This window comes from Ursus americanus, chromosome 9 (assembly GCF_024610735.1).
Source record: "Ursus americanus isolate L20-20 chromosome 9, mUrsAme1.1.p, whole genome shotgun sequence".
NCBI classification, from domain to species: Eukaryota; Metazoa; Chordata; class Mammalia; order Carnivora; family Ursidae; genus Ursus; species Ursus americanus.
The window spans coordinates 36,143,413-36,161,339 of record NC_142135.1 but is presented as its reverse complement, the minus strand read 5'-3'; the positions used below and the strand labels follow the sequence as shown (position 1 = coordinate 36,161,339).

At 36.0% G+C, this 17,927-nt stretch overlaps 1 protein-coding gene across 7 annotated transcripts in view; it reads left to right on the top strand.

Moving 5' to 3' along the window:
* The window catches only part of VPS13B (vacuolar protein sorting 13 homolog B), a 760,370-nt gene that overhangs the window by 480,231 nt on the left and 262,212 nt on the right, over positions 1–17,927 (top strand). For all 7 annotated transcript variants that reach the window (XM_087864704.1, XM_087864702.1, XM_087864703.1 and 4 more), the window contains one exon: positions 12,342–12,545. In XM_087864704.1, the coding sequence (XP_087720830.1) occupies positions 12,342–12,545 (204 nt within the window). The remainder of the gene's footprint in view (positions 1–12,341; positions 12,546–17,927) is intronic.

Below are 17,927 nucleotides of genomic sequence, written 5' to 3'. Positions count from 1 at the left end.
ATTGAATTGAGCCAAATCCTCTGTCATGTTATTAGGAACTTGACTCCAAATAGTTATTATTTGGATTTGGTATTAAGCCAGCTCTAAATCCATTTTACTATGTTTTTGTCAAGTCTGAATTTCTCCAGTATATTGTAAAAAGTGTCTAAACTTAGTCATTCGCACATCTTTATAACATTAACTTTTACAATAGTGATGTTGTTTTCTCAGTGTTATCATTAAACCAAAAAAGGAGTAGGTTTGGCCTGATTTATTCTTAATTCATACAACTCTTAATATAGATCACTTTCTATCCTTGCGTACTCAAAAACCTTCTGATAATGAATAATCAATGTTGTTAAAAGATCAGTAACATAGGGGTGCCTGGGTGGCTCATTTGGTTAAGCCTTCAACTCTTGATTTCAGCTCAGGTCCTGATCTCAGGGTCCTGAGATGGAGCCCTATATCAGGTTGCATGCTCAGCAGGGAGCCTGCTTGAGATTCTCTCTCTCCCTCTCCCCCTCCCCCCCACACCGTCTCTCCCTTGGTGTCTCTTTCTCTCTAAAATAAGTCTTTAAAAAATAAATCAGTAACATAATTAGTTTACAAAATTGAAGTAGCATATTCATTTCTCTATATTGTAGCGTGTTTGATCACATAGGGGTTCTTTGATAACATCAAATTTTTCAGTGCAGGGCAATGTTCAGTTAATTCATTTCCGTAGAATATATTTCGAATGTGATGAGAGTTGTTTGGGATAGTTTGATATACTTTTCACTTTGACCGTACATTGTATACCCTTTGTCTTCTTAAATCATCTTGCAAATACATACCCTATTTATTAACACTTGTGAGCAAAGAGTACTTAACTAGCTCAGGTCTGACTGTTTGCTGGAGGGAAAAAAAAAAAAAGAAAACTTCAAAGCTCATATTTTCCTTAAGATAGAATGTGAAAATCTAGCTTCTTATTTTCTTCACCAGTGAAAATATTTTGAGAAACTTTAAGCAGAAAGAGGTATTCTATATAATAATGAAATTGCCTATAATTAACCCATAAAAAAAGAATTGATAAATACTGCTGTCATGTCATTATTACTTTATACTCCTATTTTGTGGATTTGTGCAAATGATTTAATATTTGTATAACTGAAAAAGGTGAGTTTTATTGTTGCCCCATCATAAAACCATTTGTTAATTAAAATTTCTTATTAAAAAGTTTGTATTAATTAAAAATGAATTTTAGTTTCTAAAAGGTATGACAGTCTTAGAAAATAATGTAATAATTGGATAACTCTATTTTTGCTCCTTTATTCTCATAAACCCCATCTTTCTTTTGAGAATGTGAAATATGTGATAAATGTTTTAGTGTTCATTTTATCACTTGGACTGGAAATCTAGAGAAGTCATTTTCTTACATGATGTTCTGTTTATATTCAAGGAATTATTATAGGGCCTCTTTGTTTAAACTGAAGTCTCTGTATCCTCGGTGTACTTTTGGATTTTATAAGTGAGACCAGTGGATTCAGTCTGAAAGCAGACCAGTGGCTTCTTTCTTATCCACTAATAACATTAACAGGTGTCATGTATAGTTAGTAAACATGTTAATTAAAATTACCAGATTTAATCCCAAAGAAATCCTATGTAGCTAGGTACCACTATTCCCTTAGAAAGGATACTGATATTCACTGAGTTAGCTGACTTCTCTAAGGATCTATATCTTGTAAATGGTAGAACCAGAATTTGAAGAATTGTGACAATAAGATTCATGCTCTTGGGGTGCCTGGCTGACCCAATTGGAAGAACATGTGACTCTTGATCTTGGGCTTATAAATTCTAGCCCTATGTTGGGTGTAGAGATTACTTAAAAATATAATCTTAAAAAACAAAAAATAAAATGTATGTTCTTAATACAGTTTAATTATACTGCGCTTTCTTTGACCATGGAACTCTAGTGGTAGCCAACTGTCTTTCAAATGTATGCCATTCATCATAAAATGGGTTCGCCAGAAAATGTAAGGGGATCCTAGGAAACCTATCTCCTTCACTAGAGATATCATTGAGAAGTACATATACTGGCATTTGTGAATCAGTTGTGCTACTGAATGTATATTAAAAAGAATCTGAAGATGGAGCTCTGGAAGTCACTAATATTGAAGGGGCAAACAGAAGAAAAGAATCCAATAAAGGAGATTAAAGAAGGACAGTAGAGGGAGTGTGGGAAGTACACAAGGTCATGGAAGAAAATTTTAATAATGAGAAAGATTGTTATAATAATAGCTTTCAATATATATTAATCATTTACTCTGTCTCAGGTATTACTTTGCATGAAGTACCTGATTTGACTCCCTTCAGTGACTTCACCTTTCAGATGAATAAAAGGAAGCATGAAACTTTAATTTGCTCAAGATACCCAAAGGGAGGTGGCAGAGCTAGAATTATCCATCCAGGCAGCTAAGTATGCAGTCTGTGCTCTTCACCGGCAGGCTATACTGCCATTTTGAATTGTCACGTACCCAGAAAAGTTAGGTGAGTTAATGACTAAAAGTCATCCACTGGATCTGATAATTAGAAAACCAGTTGGGGACCTTTTCCAGGAAAATTTCAGAGGAGAAGGAGGGGTGATACCTGATTGTTCTTGATTAGAGAAAATAAATTGTGAGGAAATAGAAATAATGAGAGAAAGATAAGTTTCTGGTTAAATGGGAACGTGAGAGAAAGGGTGGTAGCTGGCGAGGATGCAGGTCTTAGGGAGAGCCTCTCTCTCTTCCAAGGAGACTAACTTCAACATAGTTTTTGTCTGAAGGTTCAAGATACAGGAGAGAAAAAGAAAAAATGTTTATAGTCCCCAAGGGAAATGAAGGGAAGAAATATGAGTGTTATTTATTCAACTTCAAGGCCTATGGCTAAGTACATAGGAGTGAGAAAATAGACACTGATCCAGTTTTCAAGGGTGAGGGGAATTAACAGAGATCTTGGCCTTGAGGAGAAGAGATACTTCGTCTAAACAACTCTGTGAAGGAAGCTGGACAAGTATTAATCTCCGTTTTGTGAAAGAAATAGCCTTGGATTTACTGGTTCTTGTCCTTGCCCCTTTCACTTCAGGTACCAGACTTATGATGTTCCAAATCAAAGAAGCATTGCCTTCAGTATTAGAATTTAGTTTTAAAATCAATTAAAATGCTACTTTACATTCAAACAAACAAGGCATATTCCTCAGCCCCAGTCCAGACCCACTGAATCAGAATTTCTGCGGGTGGGAACTTAACATTTTTAACAAACTCGCAAGTGATTCTTCTGCACTCTGAGGAGGAGAACCCCTGCCATAAGTCATTGGTCATGGAAATCAGCAGTAGTCTTCAGCCCGATGGTCAACTATTTATATCCCCTGCCCTGTATACTCTCAAAATTACTGTCACTATAGATATTTGGTGATTAAAATGGAGATTAATTTAATTGAATCAAGGCATATAAATTTTACTTCTTTTTACATTCCTATTTTCTGGCTTGTTTAACATTTTGTAGATCTCAACTGAGCTGTAAGTAATGAATTTTATTTCTTTACAGTGAGCTCCCAAGATATGCCTATTCAGCAGTGAGCAGTATAAATGGTTCAACATGAGCTGTTCCTTATGTAAACATACAAAAGGCCTGACCCAGACTAAATCAATTTAAAAAGGAAAACATTAAAGCTATGTTTCCTGTTATATACTTAAAGTCTTCTTTGGCTCCTTATGATTATATTATTGACCAACTATTGAAGACTTTAGTTTACCCTCCTGCACCACCTGCTGAATGGTTCAAATGGTATGGGAGACGAGTTTCGGAAGGGCAAAGCAATTACAATTATAACTCCTACATTTTAGCCAATAAAGCAGCTTTTTGTGTTAAGGGCAAGGAAGTTATGGGTATCTTGACTCACCCCCTTTCCTGATTTGAATTGCTAAAAGGTCTTGAAGACTGTAATAAGGAGAAAGAGCAAAGTTCATAGAGCTTTTAGAGGTATGTGAATTTAAGACAAGAAAATTTGATTCTATTTATGATATCAAACATTTCTAGGAAAAACTTAATTAGGAATTGAAACAAAATAAGCTTTTCTTAGTAATATATTTTCATGTACTTTCTCCCAGCTTTATTGAGATAAATTGAGAAATAAAAATTGTATATGTTTAAGGTGTACAAAGTGATCATTTTATATGTGTATATTTTGAAATTATTACCACAATCAAGCTAATTAACACATCCATCGTTTTACAGTTAACCTTTTTTATGAGAATTCTTAAGATCTACTCTCTTAGTAAATACCATTAACTGTCATCACTATGCTATACACTAGATCCCCAAAATTACTTGTTCATCTTATAACTGTAAGTTTGTATGTATATTGGTTTTTTCCAGCTTTATTGAGAAATAATTGACATACATCACTGTAAGATATACAGAATGATGGTTTGATTTACATATATTGTGAAATAATTAAGACCATAGATTCAGCTAATATCCATCTTTTCATATAGACACAATAAAAAGATAAAGAACAAAGGTAAAAAATTTCTCCTTGTGATAAGTACTCTTAGGATTTACTCTCTTACAACTTTCCCATAGATCATATAGCAGTGTTAGCTGTAGTTCTCCTGTACATTACATCCCTAGCACTGATATGTGTTAAAAGTGGAAGTTTGTACCTTTTGACCATGTTTCTGCAGTTCCCCCTTTCCCTGCCTCCATCCCCTGATAAGCCAAATCTGATTTCTTTCTCTGATCTCTCTTTTTTAAAATTTCGACTGCACATATACAGGAGATCACACAGTATTTGTTTTTCTCTGACTTATTAGCATAATGCCTTTAAGGTCCATCCATGTTTTTGCAAATTGTGTGTGTGTGTGTGTGTGTGTGTGTGTGTGTGTGTGTGTGTGTGTTTATGGCTGAATAATGTCCCATTGCGTGGATGTGTATATCACATCTTTATCCATTCATTCATTGATGGACACTTAGGTTGTTCGTTATATTTTGTAAGGTAGACATTATAAATACTAGGCATCCTGGTCCTCACTAAAGCCACAAAGTTCTTTTCCTGTGGTGAGTTCTCTAGTAAAGTATCATTTTATTAGTGTCTTTGCTATAATGATTTTGCAGTTGTTTCTTATGCTGTGAAAATGTGCACTAAATCAAAGCTCTCTTGATTAAAATGTATTTTTATTTTTGGCTTTGAAGTCAAATTGTTTTTCACTTCTGACAGGCTATTTTTAAGTTACAAAGTCATTTACTTAGGGAATATTACATTTTAAAAGGTGTAAAATGATTTCCAGCATTTGAAAAAATGAAAATAAATTATCTTCAGATTGTGACTGTATGTATTTATACCTTTAGAAAAGATCTAGTTAAATACATCTTTCACAAGACATCTTGCTCTCATAGTGCTTATTAAGAGTTAATATATGGTATTTGAATGAAAACATTTTGAATGGTTTTTTAAATTTAGTATTGAAAAATAAAGTACTTTGAATGTTTTATGATAACCAGAATAGGTTTTAAGTATGCATGAAACAAAATGGGCATCTTATACTTTAAAAAATAAAGATTAGTGAGTATTTCAAGTTGAGAAAAAAAATCAAGTACTTTGTGGAAAATGAAGTAAATCAATGCACCACTGTATGTTTTCTGACTTTAAAGAATTGAAAATAAGTCATAGGGATCATGTAATTAGAAAGGGCATTAGGAGAAGGAAGGGAAAAATGAAGGAAGGAATATCAGAGGGGGAGACGAACCATGAGAGAGTATGGACTCCAGGAAACAAACTGAGGGCTTCAGAGTGGATGGAGGTGAGGGGGATGGGTTAGCCCGGTGATGGGTATTAAGGAGGGCACATATTGCCTGGAGCACTGGGTGTTATATGCAAACAATGAATCATGGAGCACTACATCAAAAACTAATGATGTGCTGTATGATGACTAACATAATAAAAAAAGAAAAGAGAAGAAAAAGAAAAACTAGATTTTATTATCTAAGTCTCAAAAAAAATTACCCTGTATTCATTTTTATCGAAGAAAACTCAAACCAAACTTGTAAAGTTTGTGAATTAGAGCTAATTTTTAAAATATATTTCATCTTTATATTAACATAAACTAATAAGCCAAATGGCCTACCTATATTATTTATAACAGTAATTTAAATTTTATATTTGGGAAAATACACAGGAATACATTGTTTCCTGGATTTGATATCTCAGGAGGCTAAAAAATTATTGAAGAAAATGTGTTTTTTTAAAAGATGCAAGTATATTTTTAATTGGCCTAAATTGTCCATGACAAACTGTTTCCTGTCTTAGAAAGTAGGGGTTTTATTACAAACTAACCCAGAATGCTATTAAAATGTTTTTAGATTGATGAAACAGATCAAAATAGAAAATTTGGGTAGAATTCACTCAGTGTGATTAAACGGAGGGTCAGTGGTGCTGTTTGCTTAGGCTTTTGTTTTCTCAGAATCCGAATGTGTGCTTTATCCGATGAGTCTTTCTTCCTCTCACTTTCTAATCATTTCACTGTTGTTTAATATTTTATACAGAGGCTGAAGAGAGAAAAATGTAGGATGATTTTTTTCTAACAGTTACCGAGGTTTTTATGATGTGGCAAGTTCTTTGCTAGGCTCCTTATCTCGCTTAGTTCATACAATTAAGAGAGAAACTCCGGTCTTTCTCTAGTCTTAACTACTGTGCTACAACATAATTTCTGTAACCTTTTTGGCAGAGAAGAAAATGCCAATTTGCTAGGCAAGCCTCACCTGGGGTCCCACCCCTCCACCCCCAAAGTCTGGGCCTGGTGCCGTTCTCGGACGCTTTGTGATGAAAGGGCCGCTCTGTGACTTGAAGCCTCACTAGCCTGTGGCTTTACCTCCTTCCATACTTCTCTCCATGCCAACCTTTCAGAACATTTCCAAGGTTTCTGGATACGCTGCTCTCTCACACCTCTGGACCTTTGAACCTCTTGTTTCCTCTCCCTGAAATAATTTTTTTTTTAAATTATTTTCATTACATGAAATGAGATCGGGCTTTTTTGAACTCCTTTAAATGTTGCTTCCTCTTTTCTGGGCCCCTAGGTCTGGGTCAGAGGTCCCATTTTTGTGCTTCCAAGTGCATTCTGTACCCAACCTTTTATAGCATTAACTGTTTTTGCAATTGCCTATAAATCCCCAACTAGACTATAAGCTGTGTTATGGCAGGGACCACAGAGAGACCCAGGATCTGTAGCGCCTGTCACAGAGCCTGGCATGCGGTGCTTACTAAATATTCTTTGAAAGAATGAATGCAAGTTTGCTTATTGGCCGTTGAGATAGGAAGATAGAGTTTTGACAGTCTTGAGTAAGGCACGGAATAGGGAAGCACTTAATTGCTTTTCACTAGTTATTACATTACCAGCAGTTTTAACTGTCAGGATATAGTTTTAAAGGAGTCATTTTTACATAGAAAAAGAATTTGCAAAAGGAGAAGTAGCATTATATCTGGTGGAAGAAATGGGAGGACAACCTTTATATTAATCCCATGGTGGAAAGGATAAGAAATATCTTTAGGGCAGTGGTAAGTTAGAGATTTTTTTCCACAATAAGTTGTAAAATCTTTGTTCCTAGAAATCTTTCTAATACCCTCTTCCTATCTGTTTAATCTCCACAGCATCATAGTTGTTTTTTTTTGTTTTGTTTTGTTTTTGCAAATTTAGTTTCTTAGGCCTTCTATCTTTAGCTTTTTTTTTTCCTTGAGTACTGGAGATTTATCTATTTTAGGCTTTGTTGATCCTTCCCTGCCTCTTTTATTTCATTGATTTCTGTTCTTATTTCCTTCCCTCAATTTTAGTTTATTCTGCCTCTTTATGTTTAGCTCATTACTTTTGAGCCTTACCAATATCCCCCACCCACCAGAGTTGTACATAGTTACAACTGATGAACCACACTGACACATCATAATCACCCAGAGTCCATGGTTTGTGTTAGGCTTCACTCTTGGTGTTATACATTCTATAGATTTGGACAAATGAATAACATATGGCACATATTCATAATTACAGTAACATACAGAGTATTTTCACTGCTCTAAACTGAGCACCTTTTCATCTACCTGTTGGCCATTTGTATGTCTTTGGAAAATGTTTGTTTCACATCCTTTGCCCATTTTTAAATTGGTTATTTGTGGTTTTGCTATTTAGTTGTATGAGTTCCTTGTATATTTGGGATATAACTTCTTACCAGATACATGGTTTGCAAAATTTTCTGTTTCAGAGGTTGTCGTTTCATCTTGTTGATACTTTTCTTTGCTGAGCAGAAGCTTTTTAGTTTGATGTACTCCCACTTATTTATTTTTGTTTTTGTTGTCTTTTGCTCTTGGGGTCAAATCCAAGAAATCATTGCCAAGACTGATGCCAAGGAGCTTGCCCCTATGTTTTCTCCTAGGAGTTTTGTCATTTCAAGTCTTGCATAACTTCCTGCATAAGTATATAGCAATATCAAACCAGGAAACAATATCAAACAATATCAAAACCAGGAAATTGACATCAGTACAATCCACGGCTGTATTCAGATTCCTCAGTTCTCTGTATACTCCTTTGTAAACACAAAATGTGTGTATAGTTCTGTGCAGTTTTATCACATATGTAGATTCTTGTAACCACCATTGCATCGAGATACAGAACTGTTCTATCACCAAGAGGCTCACTAGCAGGGCTGTTTTTAATTCACACTTTCACCGTTTATGTAGCTCTCTGTGACCTCAGCTTTATATGTAGGGTCTGCAGTTACATTGATTCATCTTGGGTGGGCCTTGAGCTTTATCTCCTGTGCAGTTATCAGAGCAGAAAAATCAGTGTCTGCAGGATTCAGCAGAAACCCTAAGAGTGCAAGCTGGCTCTGGCAGGTGCTTATTTATTAGTTTTCCTGGTTTCCCTTTGAGGGGGAGCTGGCGGGGAAGGGGCACTTAGAAGTTTCTGTTCTCTGGTGCCAGCTCTAAGATGTGTTTAAAAAGATACTTTAAATTTTTGTTAAGCATTCTAGTTGTTTAAGTCAGAAAGTTCATTCAGGGTTTCTGATATGCTGTATTTTGGAAACAGGTGACCCTAGAAATACTAAACTTTCATCTTTATAGTTTTCATTATGGTTTTTCATAATTAAAAGAGTGGACTTTGTTTTATTCTTGGTGCCTATGCATCTGTGATTAGTTGGTGATTATTATAATGTTATTCATTCAGAACCATTTAAGATTCTATTCAGAAATGGTCATAAAATTTATAATGGACCTCTTTATAAATAGTTTAACTTCTAGTCATGTATTTTATTTATCTCTGTATTTAGTTATTGAAATAACTAAGCCACAGAGAAGTTAAATAATTTCTTCGTGCTCATGATCATTGGAAAGTCTGAGGGTAACGCTCATGTGAATCTTTCACTTATCCTATTTTCTACAGCTCAGATTTAAATGGTTTTGCAGTTAGCTTTTAAGTTGGACTTACATACCGAAATATTAGAAATTTCACTGAACTTTCACATCAGGTTAAATGACAGATATTTAATTTCAAACAAGAGGAGAGAATATAAATCCCCAACCCTGATTCTTTTTTTTTTTTTTTTAAGATTTTATTTATTTATTTGACAGAGATAGAGACAGCCAGCGAGAGAGGGAACACAAGCAGGGGGAGTGGGAGAGGAAGAAGCAGGCTCATAGCAGAGGAGCCTGATGTGGGGCTCGATCCTATAACACCGGGATCACGCCCTGAGCCGAAGGCAGACGCTTAACTGCTGTGCCACCCAGGCGCCCCCCCAACCCTGATTCTTAAAAAGTTTGGAATTTTAAAATTAGCATGCTTGGAAGTATCTGGTTGTTGCTCGTGATGCAAACTATTTGCATAGGGAAGAAGAACCTCTGGGAAGTCATGCTCTCCAGGGATAGATAGGAGAAATATAGTTCAATTTAAGACCAAGAAAAAAAATGTGGGATATTTCAAGCCTACATGAAAAACTCTGATGAAATTCAGTGTTTTGTGGTTGTAATCTTCTGATTAAATCATCCATGTGCCAAGGGAAATAGACTGTTGTTAATGCTGGGTTACTTTGTCTTTTAATAGAGCACTGACTGTATTTCATAACATACTTTTTCTTCAAGAATTCTTTAATTCACCTTAAAAATGTCTGTAGGGAATTTATTTAAAATGGAGACAGCATTGGCTAGTTTAAAATAAGGAAATGTAACTTTTATATGGGATAAATAATCTAAGGAATAGGTTAGGCCACTAACAACCCAAGATACTTGCTGTATGTCTGAATTTATGTGCATCCGAATCAAAAAGTTTGCTGTTTAAAAACTGTTTTCTTACTGCTGTGAACACATAGGTTCTCCATTTGAGATTTGTCAAGATTTATGTCCGTTCAAATCAGTGAATTGAAACAGCACTTACTGATAGCTTGATAGGAGAGTTAGTTCCTGACTTTAAGAAATTGATGGCATATTGGGAAAAACTGACAAGTCATTGTGATGTTACTGTACTTTTAGTATAGAGAAACCCCAGGAGCACAGATTTGGGAGAGATGAGTTTGGAGAAAGTTTGGTCAGCAAAGTCTTCATAGAAAGTGAAGTCTGAGGTAGGCCTTTAAGCAGAATTATACCAATATTAAGATAAAAGGAGAACACTGTACCAAAATGGGAATATTCTAAATGTCACTCCCTCCCATCTCCATCCTCATGCATTCTTTTTTCTTTGCCTTCATTAGGACAAATTGAAAAGGTTCATGTCCCATTTTATGGGCTGTGTTTCTAAGGTAATTATTTGGTTCAAGTAAAATTTTAGGCTGTTTTTCTTTGCATGCCCATTCCTAGATTACAGCTCTTCTAAGTTAGAAAAGAGAAGGACAAAAAACAGCAGGTTGAGCTCTAACTTTAGAAATGAGAATTCATCCATTTCTTTCTCTGGCTCCTGCTATGGTTTCTAGACCAAAGCCTCTTTGTTTCCCTATTCCCTATTGTAATTCTCTTGGATATCACCCTACCTGAACTGCCTGCTCATTCAATTCCAATTCTTTCCCTGCTCCTCTCTTCACTTGAATTCGTTAGGCTCAGCCCTTACCTTGCCTGGCCCAGTCTTCTTCCCCAGCAGCTGGCCCAGAAGCCTGCCATCTTGAGTCATAGCAGTTACCCACCTTCCCGTGGGTATTTGACCAGCCTCTGGGCATGGTCTGACCCCTGCTTACTTAGCCATGGCATAGTCTTAATTGGACTCTTACCCACTTTCTGTAGTTTTCAGACCAGGACCCATGCTTCCTTCTCCCCACCCCACCCCCACAATTAATTTCATTACTGTTCAGTTGATGTAATTAATTTAATTGTATTTTTTAATTGCTGCAGTTGTAGATTTTTAAAAATATTTCTACTAATAAAGTTATTTTTAGTCTCTATAGTATTTAAATTTTTGTGTTCATTGAAACTTTAATAGAGGCCTAATATTATTTTCCTTCTGATGGTTCACTTTAAAGCATTTGTGAACCAACAAAACTAAAATGTTCCCAAACTCATGCAAACATAAGTTTATCTGGCCTCCAAACCCTGAACCCAGTTCTTTTCTTCCTACCATATTGCTTTGCTATTTTCATTCTAAAATGCTCACAAAAAATTTAACATTTTGCTTCTTCTAATTTAGCTTTATGCTATTGATGATTTTATTTCTTTGCTTAGCATTAGGTCCAATAAGATCAAAGTTTCAACTCTGTATGGGCCAGTAATCCTCAGTGTGTGTCTTCCTCAGTTAACAGTGTAGTCTTCTCAACTACGTGTAGTTTAGGTGACAACTGGGTTATGTAAAGAACCAAGGGCAAGGGGTAGGGAAGTGCAATAGATTGACAAAGCCCTATCGTCTTTCCTCACAAGAAAAGAAAGGCCTGAAGAAGGTGGGTAATTCGCATTGGAAAGAAGACTGGCTTTTGAGTCAGAAAGCCTGGGTCTAAGTTGTGGTTTTGTCACAAACTACCTCAGTACCTTTGCCTAAGTCTTTCAACCTCTCTGAATTACATTCTCTTTAGTAAAAATGGGGATAAAAATAGAGCCTCCAACGCATCTCAAGGACTAAAATCATGTATGTGAAAGTACTTAGAAAAACAGTACAGAGCTGGGAACAATGTAAAAAAAATAATTGTAGGGTCGATTACTGTACATGATAAGTTTGGGTACATTTTCAAGTTATCTTATGTGGTTACTTCCTAATACCTGCCTCAGAGATTTGATTAACCCAGTGAATCCATCAGTAATCCAAAGGAAAAAAAAATGATAATGATACTATGTTAGTGAATAAAATAAACAGAATATTTTATTTTTTTACGTCTTTTCATTGCGTTTACAGGAGAGCTTTGAACTTGGGAATTCTTCGAGACCCTGGATCAGAAATTGAAGACAGACAATATCAGATAGACCTACAGTCCATCAATATTGGTACTGCACAGTGGGATCAACTAAAACCGGAGAAGGAAAGTGGCACAGGAGGGGTGCTAACAGAGAGTGAAAGAAATTCTCAAAACCCAGCCCTTGAGTGGAATATGGCCAGCAGGTAGGAAATTATTGAAAAACATTCTACACTTTCTAATATTTCATTGCCAGAAGAACAGTTGGTGATACGGTCTTCAGCATGCCTGACCTAAGTGTTTGGTACCACTTCTGTATTACATGACCAAAATAAAATATATTTTATAATTGTAACTAATGATTTTGCTTGGAAACCTGCTGATCCTATCAACTGTTACACTGTAATTATTACAAATTCAAGATTGTGTCAGCATTTTTTTTAAAGCTTGCTATTTGATGAAAGGTTCCACTTCAGGCTAAGGATACATTCACATTTTCCCTTGAAATCCATTGTATTCAAGGTCAGATTATTATTTTTTTTTAATCTCTCCTTTCTGTTTATGATGATAAGAGGAGAAAAGTAACAAAAGCTCTGGGTTGCTTTTATTTTTTTTTAATCCACTTTAACTTAAAGCACCTGTGTTCACAGAGAACATTTTTAAAGGAATTAGTCCTGAATGTAAGTGGGAGGATTTGTAGAGCTATTGCTCTCTTACCCAGGCTACTCGTGGTTTCTCATCAGAGTTAGTTAAGTAGAATTATTTGCTAGAACGAAGATACTAGGCATTAAAGATACTTTTGTATATTGTAAACCTGGAGGTCTTTATGATTTGAAGAAGTGTTAACTATTTTCTCATTTTTCTTTTTTTTTTCTTTTTTATTTTTCCTTGTAAGATTTACTAACATCTATTGCTTATAACACACCATGGTGGTTTATTTGATTGAATTTCTTTAAAACATTGTGTGTATGTAAACTTTCTTGTATGGCTCTTGCAATGCTGATTGCTTTGGGGTTCTGCCCTTTTACCACCAAAACTGTATTTATCTGTGTCTTGGCATATTGATAGCAACAACTTCAATAATAGAGTATATAATATTTATCACTTTACCTAACTTAAATTAATTTTTGCAGTAATGCTATGAGCTAATTCTACATGGGGAAACTGAGGCCTAACCAAGATAAATAATGTGCCTAAAACCAAATACCAAGGGGTAGTCTGTACTCTATATAAGCTTCAACTTTTTCAGGTATCCACATTGTTTTCTAATTTCTTCGTGGCTCTATTCATAACAAGCTTCTTTCAGCTTCCTGAAAATAAGGTTTGTCACTTGCTATTAGGCCTTGATATGTGATCTCTGCCTGGAACTCTCTTAACACCCCCTGTTCACTTGCCTAACTCCCATCATTCTTCAAGCCTCAGGAAGCCTTACGTTCTCCAGGAAGTCTTCCCCTGAGCCTCCATGAGAGCAGGTTAATTAATACCCCTTCTGTGTGCTCTTAACATGTCACTTGGAATATTTAATTCTAATTATCTGTATACTTTGTCTGCGTCCTGAGGACAGATCTTCACCATCCAGTCCATTGATTTATCCCTAGCACAAAGCACTTTCATAGTGTGAAATATATTGTTACAGGGGTGCCAGGGTGGCTCAGTCAGTTAAGCGTCCAACTCTCGTTTTCAGCTCAGGTCCTGATCTTGAGGTTGTGGGATCCAGCCCTGCGTCTGGCTCCGTGCTCAGCAGGGAGTCTGCTGGAGGTCTCACTCTCCCTCTCCCCCTCCACTCATGCTCTCTCTCTCACATAAAAAAAAAAAAAAATGTATTGTTACAGCCTTTCATTGATAGTGGTTGAATGTGCTCCTGAATAGGGGTGCAAATTTGGGTGAAAAATGTTCTACTGCTGGCCAAGGTACATTTCAGGAGAGGAATGCAGGCAGCACTCCCAGCAGCTGGTCCTGCATGGAGGATCTGGTGCACACCTTACATGTACCACACCAGCCCTGATCTGTAGACATCACATGGTGGGAATCAGGGTCAAGTTCCATCTTTCCTGTACTTCATTCGGTTTTCAGGTTTAGGAAGTTCCAAGCTTACATAATTTATAGGTCTTTTTTTTAAAGATTTTATTTATATATGTGAGAGAAAGAGCGAGCACACACATGCACACAAGCAGAGGGAGAGTAAGAGGCAGAAGCAGACTCCCCGCTGACCCGGGAGCCCAATATGGGGCTCAATCCCAGGACCCTGAGATCATGACCTGAGCCAAGGTAGATGCTTAACCGACGGAGCCACCCAGGCACCTTTATAGGCCATCTTAAAAACCACAAATTCTATCAACAAAGAAGGGCCTTACTTTCCTAGGAAACTTTATGAGCATCTAGCCTTAACTCAGCTGTATCTCTCCTATTTATTCCTTTAATTCATTTAAATAAATAGTTGTGTTTCTGTGAGTGTGTTTTAGTAACTGAGTTGAAATTCACATTACACAAAATTAACCATTTAAAGTGGACAAGTCACTGGTATTTTGTATATTCACAATATTGTGTAACCACCACCCCTATCTGTGACTGCCACGTCTGTCTCATTCTAAAACATTTCCTACATCCTAAAGTAGAATCCCTTACCCATTAAGCACTTTCTTCTACATCCTTCTCTCTCCCCTTGGCCCCTGGCAAATGCCAGTCTGCTTTCTGTTTCCGTGGATTTATCTATCCAGATATTTCATATAAAAGAAATCATACAGTATGTGACCTTTAGTGTCTGACTCATTCACTTAGCACAGTGTTTTGGAGGTTTTTCCACATGGTAGCATGTGTCAATACCTCATTCTTGGTTACTGTTGGATAATATGCCACTGCCTGTAAATACCATAGTTTGTTTAGCCACTCATCTGTTGGTGGATATTTGGGCTGTTTCTACTTTTTAGCTATTATGAATAATATTGCTGTGGACATTTGCGTACAAGTACCTGTTTCAGTACCTGTCTTCAGGTATTGGGGATATTTATGTAAGAGTAGAATTTCATGATCATATGGTAATTCTATATTTAACTTTTGAGGAGCTGCCAAACTATTTTTCACAGCGGCTGAACCATTTTACATTCCCACCAGCAATGCTCAAGGGTTCCAATCTCACCACATTCTCACCAACACTTATTTTCCTTTTTTTTTTTTTTTAACTGTAACCGTCCTATTCGGTGTGGTTTTGATTTGCATTTTGATAATGCTTAATGATGTTAAGCCCTTTATGTGTTTTTTGGCCATTTTTATATCTTCCTTAGAAAAATGGTGACTAACATAACAATTAAAAAAAACAAAGGTTTACTCAAGCCTTTTGCCCATTTTTAAATTGTTGATGATTTGTAGGAGTTCTTTATTCTAAATGCTATACCCTTATCTGATACATAATTTATAAATGACCTTTTCATTTTTTGATAATGATCTTTGCACAAGTTTTTATCATTGTTCCAAGAATCCATTGCTAGATCCAAGGTCATTAAGATTTATGCCTATGTTTTGATTTTTTTTTTCATTTGCATATAGTTGACACTCAGTGTAATACTAGTTTCAGATGTACAACATAGTGACTCAGCTTTTGTGTATGTTATGCTGTGGTATAGCTACTATCTGTCACCGTACAATACTGTTACAATATCGTTGCCTACATTACCTATGCTGTGCCTTTTATTCCCATGACTTATAACCGAATGGAATATATCTGTACTCCCACTCCCCGTCACCCATTTTGTCCATCCACATCACCCCCTTTCCTCTGGCAGCCATCAGTTTATTCTCTGTATTTATAGACCTGATTCTGCTTTTTATTTGTTTGCTTTGTTTTTTAGATTCCACGAGTGAAATCATATGATATTTGTCTTTCTTAGTCTGATTTATTTCACTTAGCATAATACCCTCTAGAATCATCCATGTTGTCACAGATGGCAAGATCTCATCCTTTTTATAGCTGCAAAATATTCCTGTGTGTGTATGTAATTGACACATACCACATCTTCCTTCTTCAGTTATCTGTCAATAAACATTTAGGTTGTATCCAAATCTTGCCTGTTGTAAATAATGCTGCAATAAATATAGAGGTTCATATATCTTTTCAAACTAGTGTTTTCATTTTCTTTGAGTAAATACCCAGTAGTGGAATTATTGGATCATATGGTATTCCTATTTCTAATTTTTTGAAGAACCTCCATTCTGTTTTCCACAGGTGGCTGTACCAATTTCCATTCCCACCAACAGTGTACAAGGGTTCCTTCTTCTCTACATCCTTGCCAATACTTGTTATTTCTTGTGCTTTTTATTTTAACCATTCTGACAGGTGTAAGGTAATATCTTATTGTAGTTTTGATTTGCATTTCCCCGATGTTGAGCATCTTTTCATGTGTCTATTGGCCATCTGTATGTATTCTTTGAAAAAGTGCCTTCAGGTCCTCTGTGCATTTTTTAATTGGATTGTTTGGGTTTTGGTTTTTGGATTTTTGGGGTTTTTTGATGTTGAGTTCTTAAGTTCTTTATATATTTTGGATATTAACTCCTTATTAGATATATCATTTGCACATATCTTCTCCTATTCAGTAGGTTCCCTTTTTGTTTTTTTGATGGTTTCCTTCACTGTACAAAAGTTTTTTATGTAGTCCTAATAGTTTTTTGTTGTTTTTTAAAATTTTATTTGTTTGAGAGACAGAGAGAGAGACTGGGCACATACATGTGCAAGTTGGGGGGAGGGGCAGAGGGAGAGAGAGAATCTCAAGCAGACTCCATGCAGAGCATAGAGCCCAGTGCAGGGCTCAATCTCACAATGCTGAGATCTTGACCTGAGCCAAAATCAAGAGTCAGACACTTAACTGACTGAGCCACCCAGGTGCTTCTGCAGTCCCAAAGGTTTAATTTTGCTTTTGTTTCCCTTGCCTTAGGAGGTATATCTAGAAAAATGCTTCTATGGCCACTATTGGAGATATTATTGCCTGTATTCTCTTCTAGGATTTTTATGGTTTTAGGTCTCACATTTAGGTCTTTAATCCATTTGGAGTTTATTTTTGTGTATTATATAAGAAGGTAGTCCAGTGTCATTCTTTTGTTGTTCAGTTTTCCCTGCACCGTTTATTGAAGAGACTACCTTTACCCATTGTATATTCTTGCCTCCTTTGTCATAGATTAATTGACCATATAAGCATTGGTTTATTTCTAGGCTTTCTATTCTGCTCCATTGATTTATGTGTCTGTTTTGTGCTGGCACCGTACTATTTTGATGACTACAGCTTTGTAGTATATCTTGAAATCTGGAATTGTGATCCCTCAAGCTTTGTTCTTTTTTTCTCAAGATTGCTTTGACTACTGAGGGTTCCATAGAAACTTTATTATTATTTGTTCTAGTTCTGCAAAAAATGCTTTTGGTACTTTGATAGGGATTACATTAAATCTGTAGATTGCTTTGGATAGTATGGACATTTTAACAATATTAATTCTTCCAATCCATGAGCCTGGACTATCTTTTCATTTGTTTGTATCATCTTCAGTTTCTTTAGTTGATGTTTGATAGTTTTCAGAGTACAGATCTTTAACCTCTTTGGTTAAGT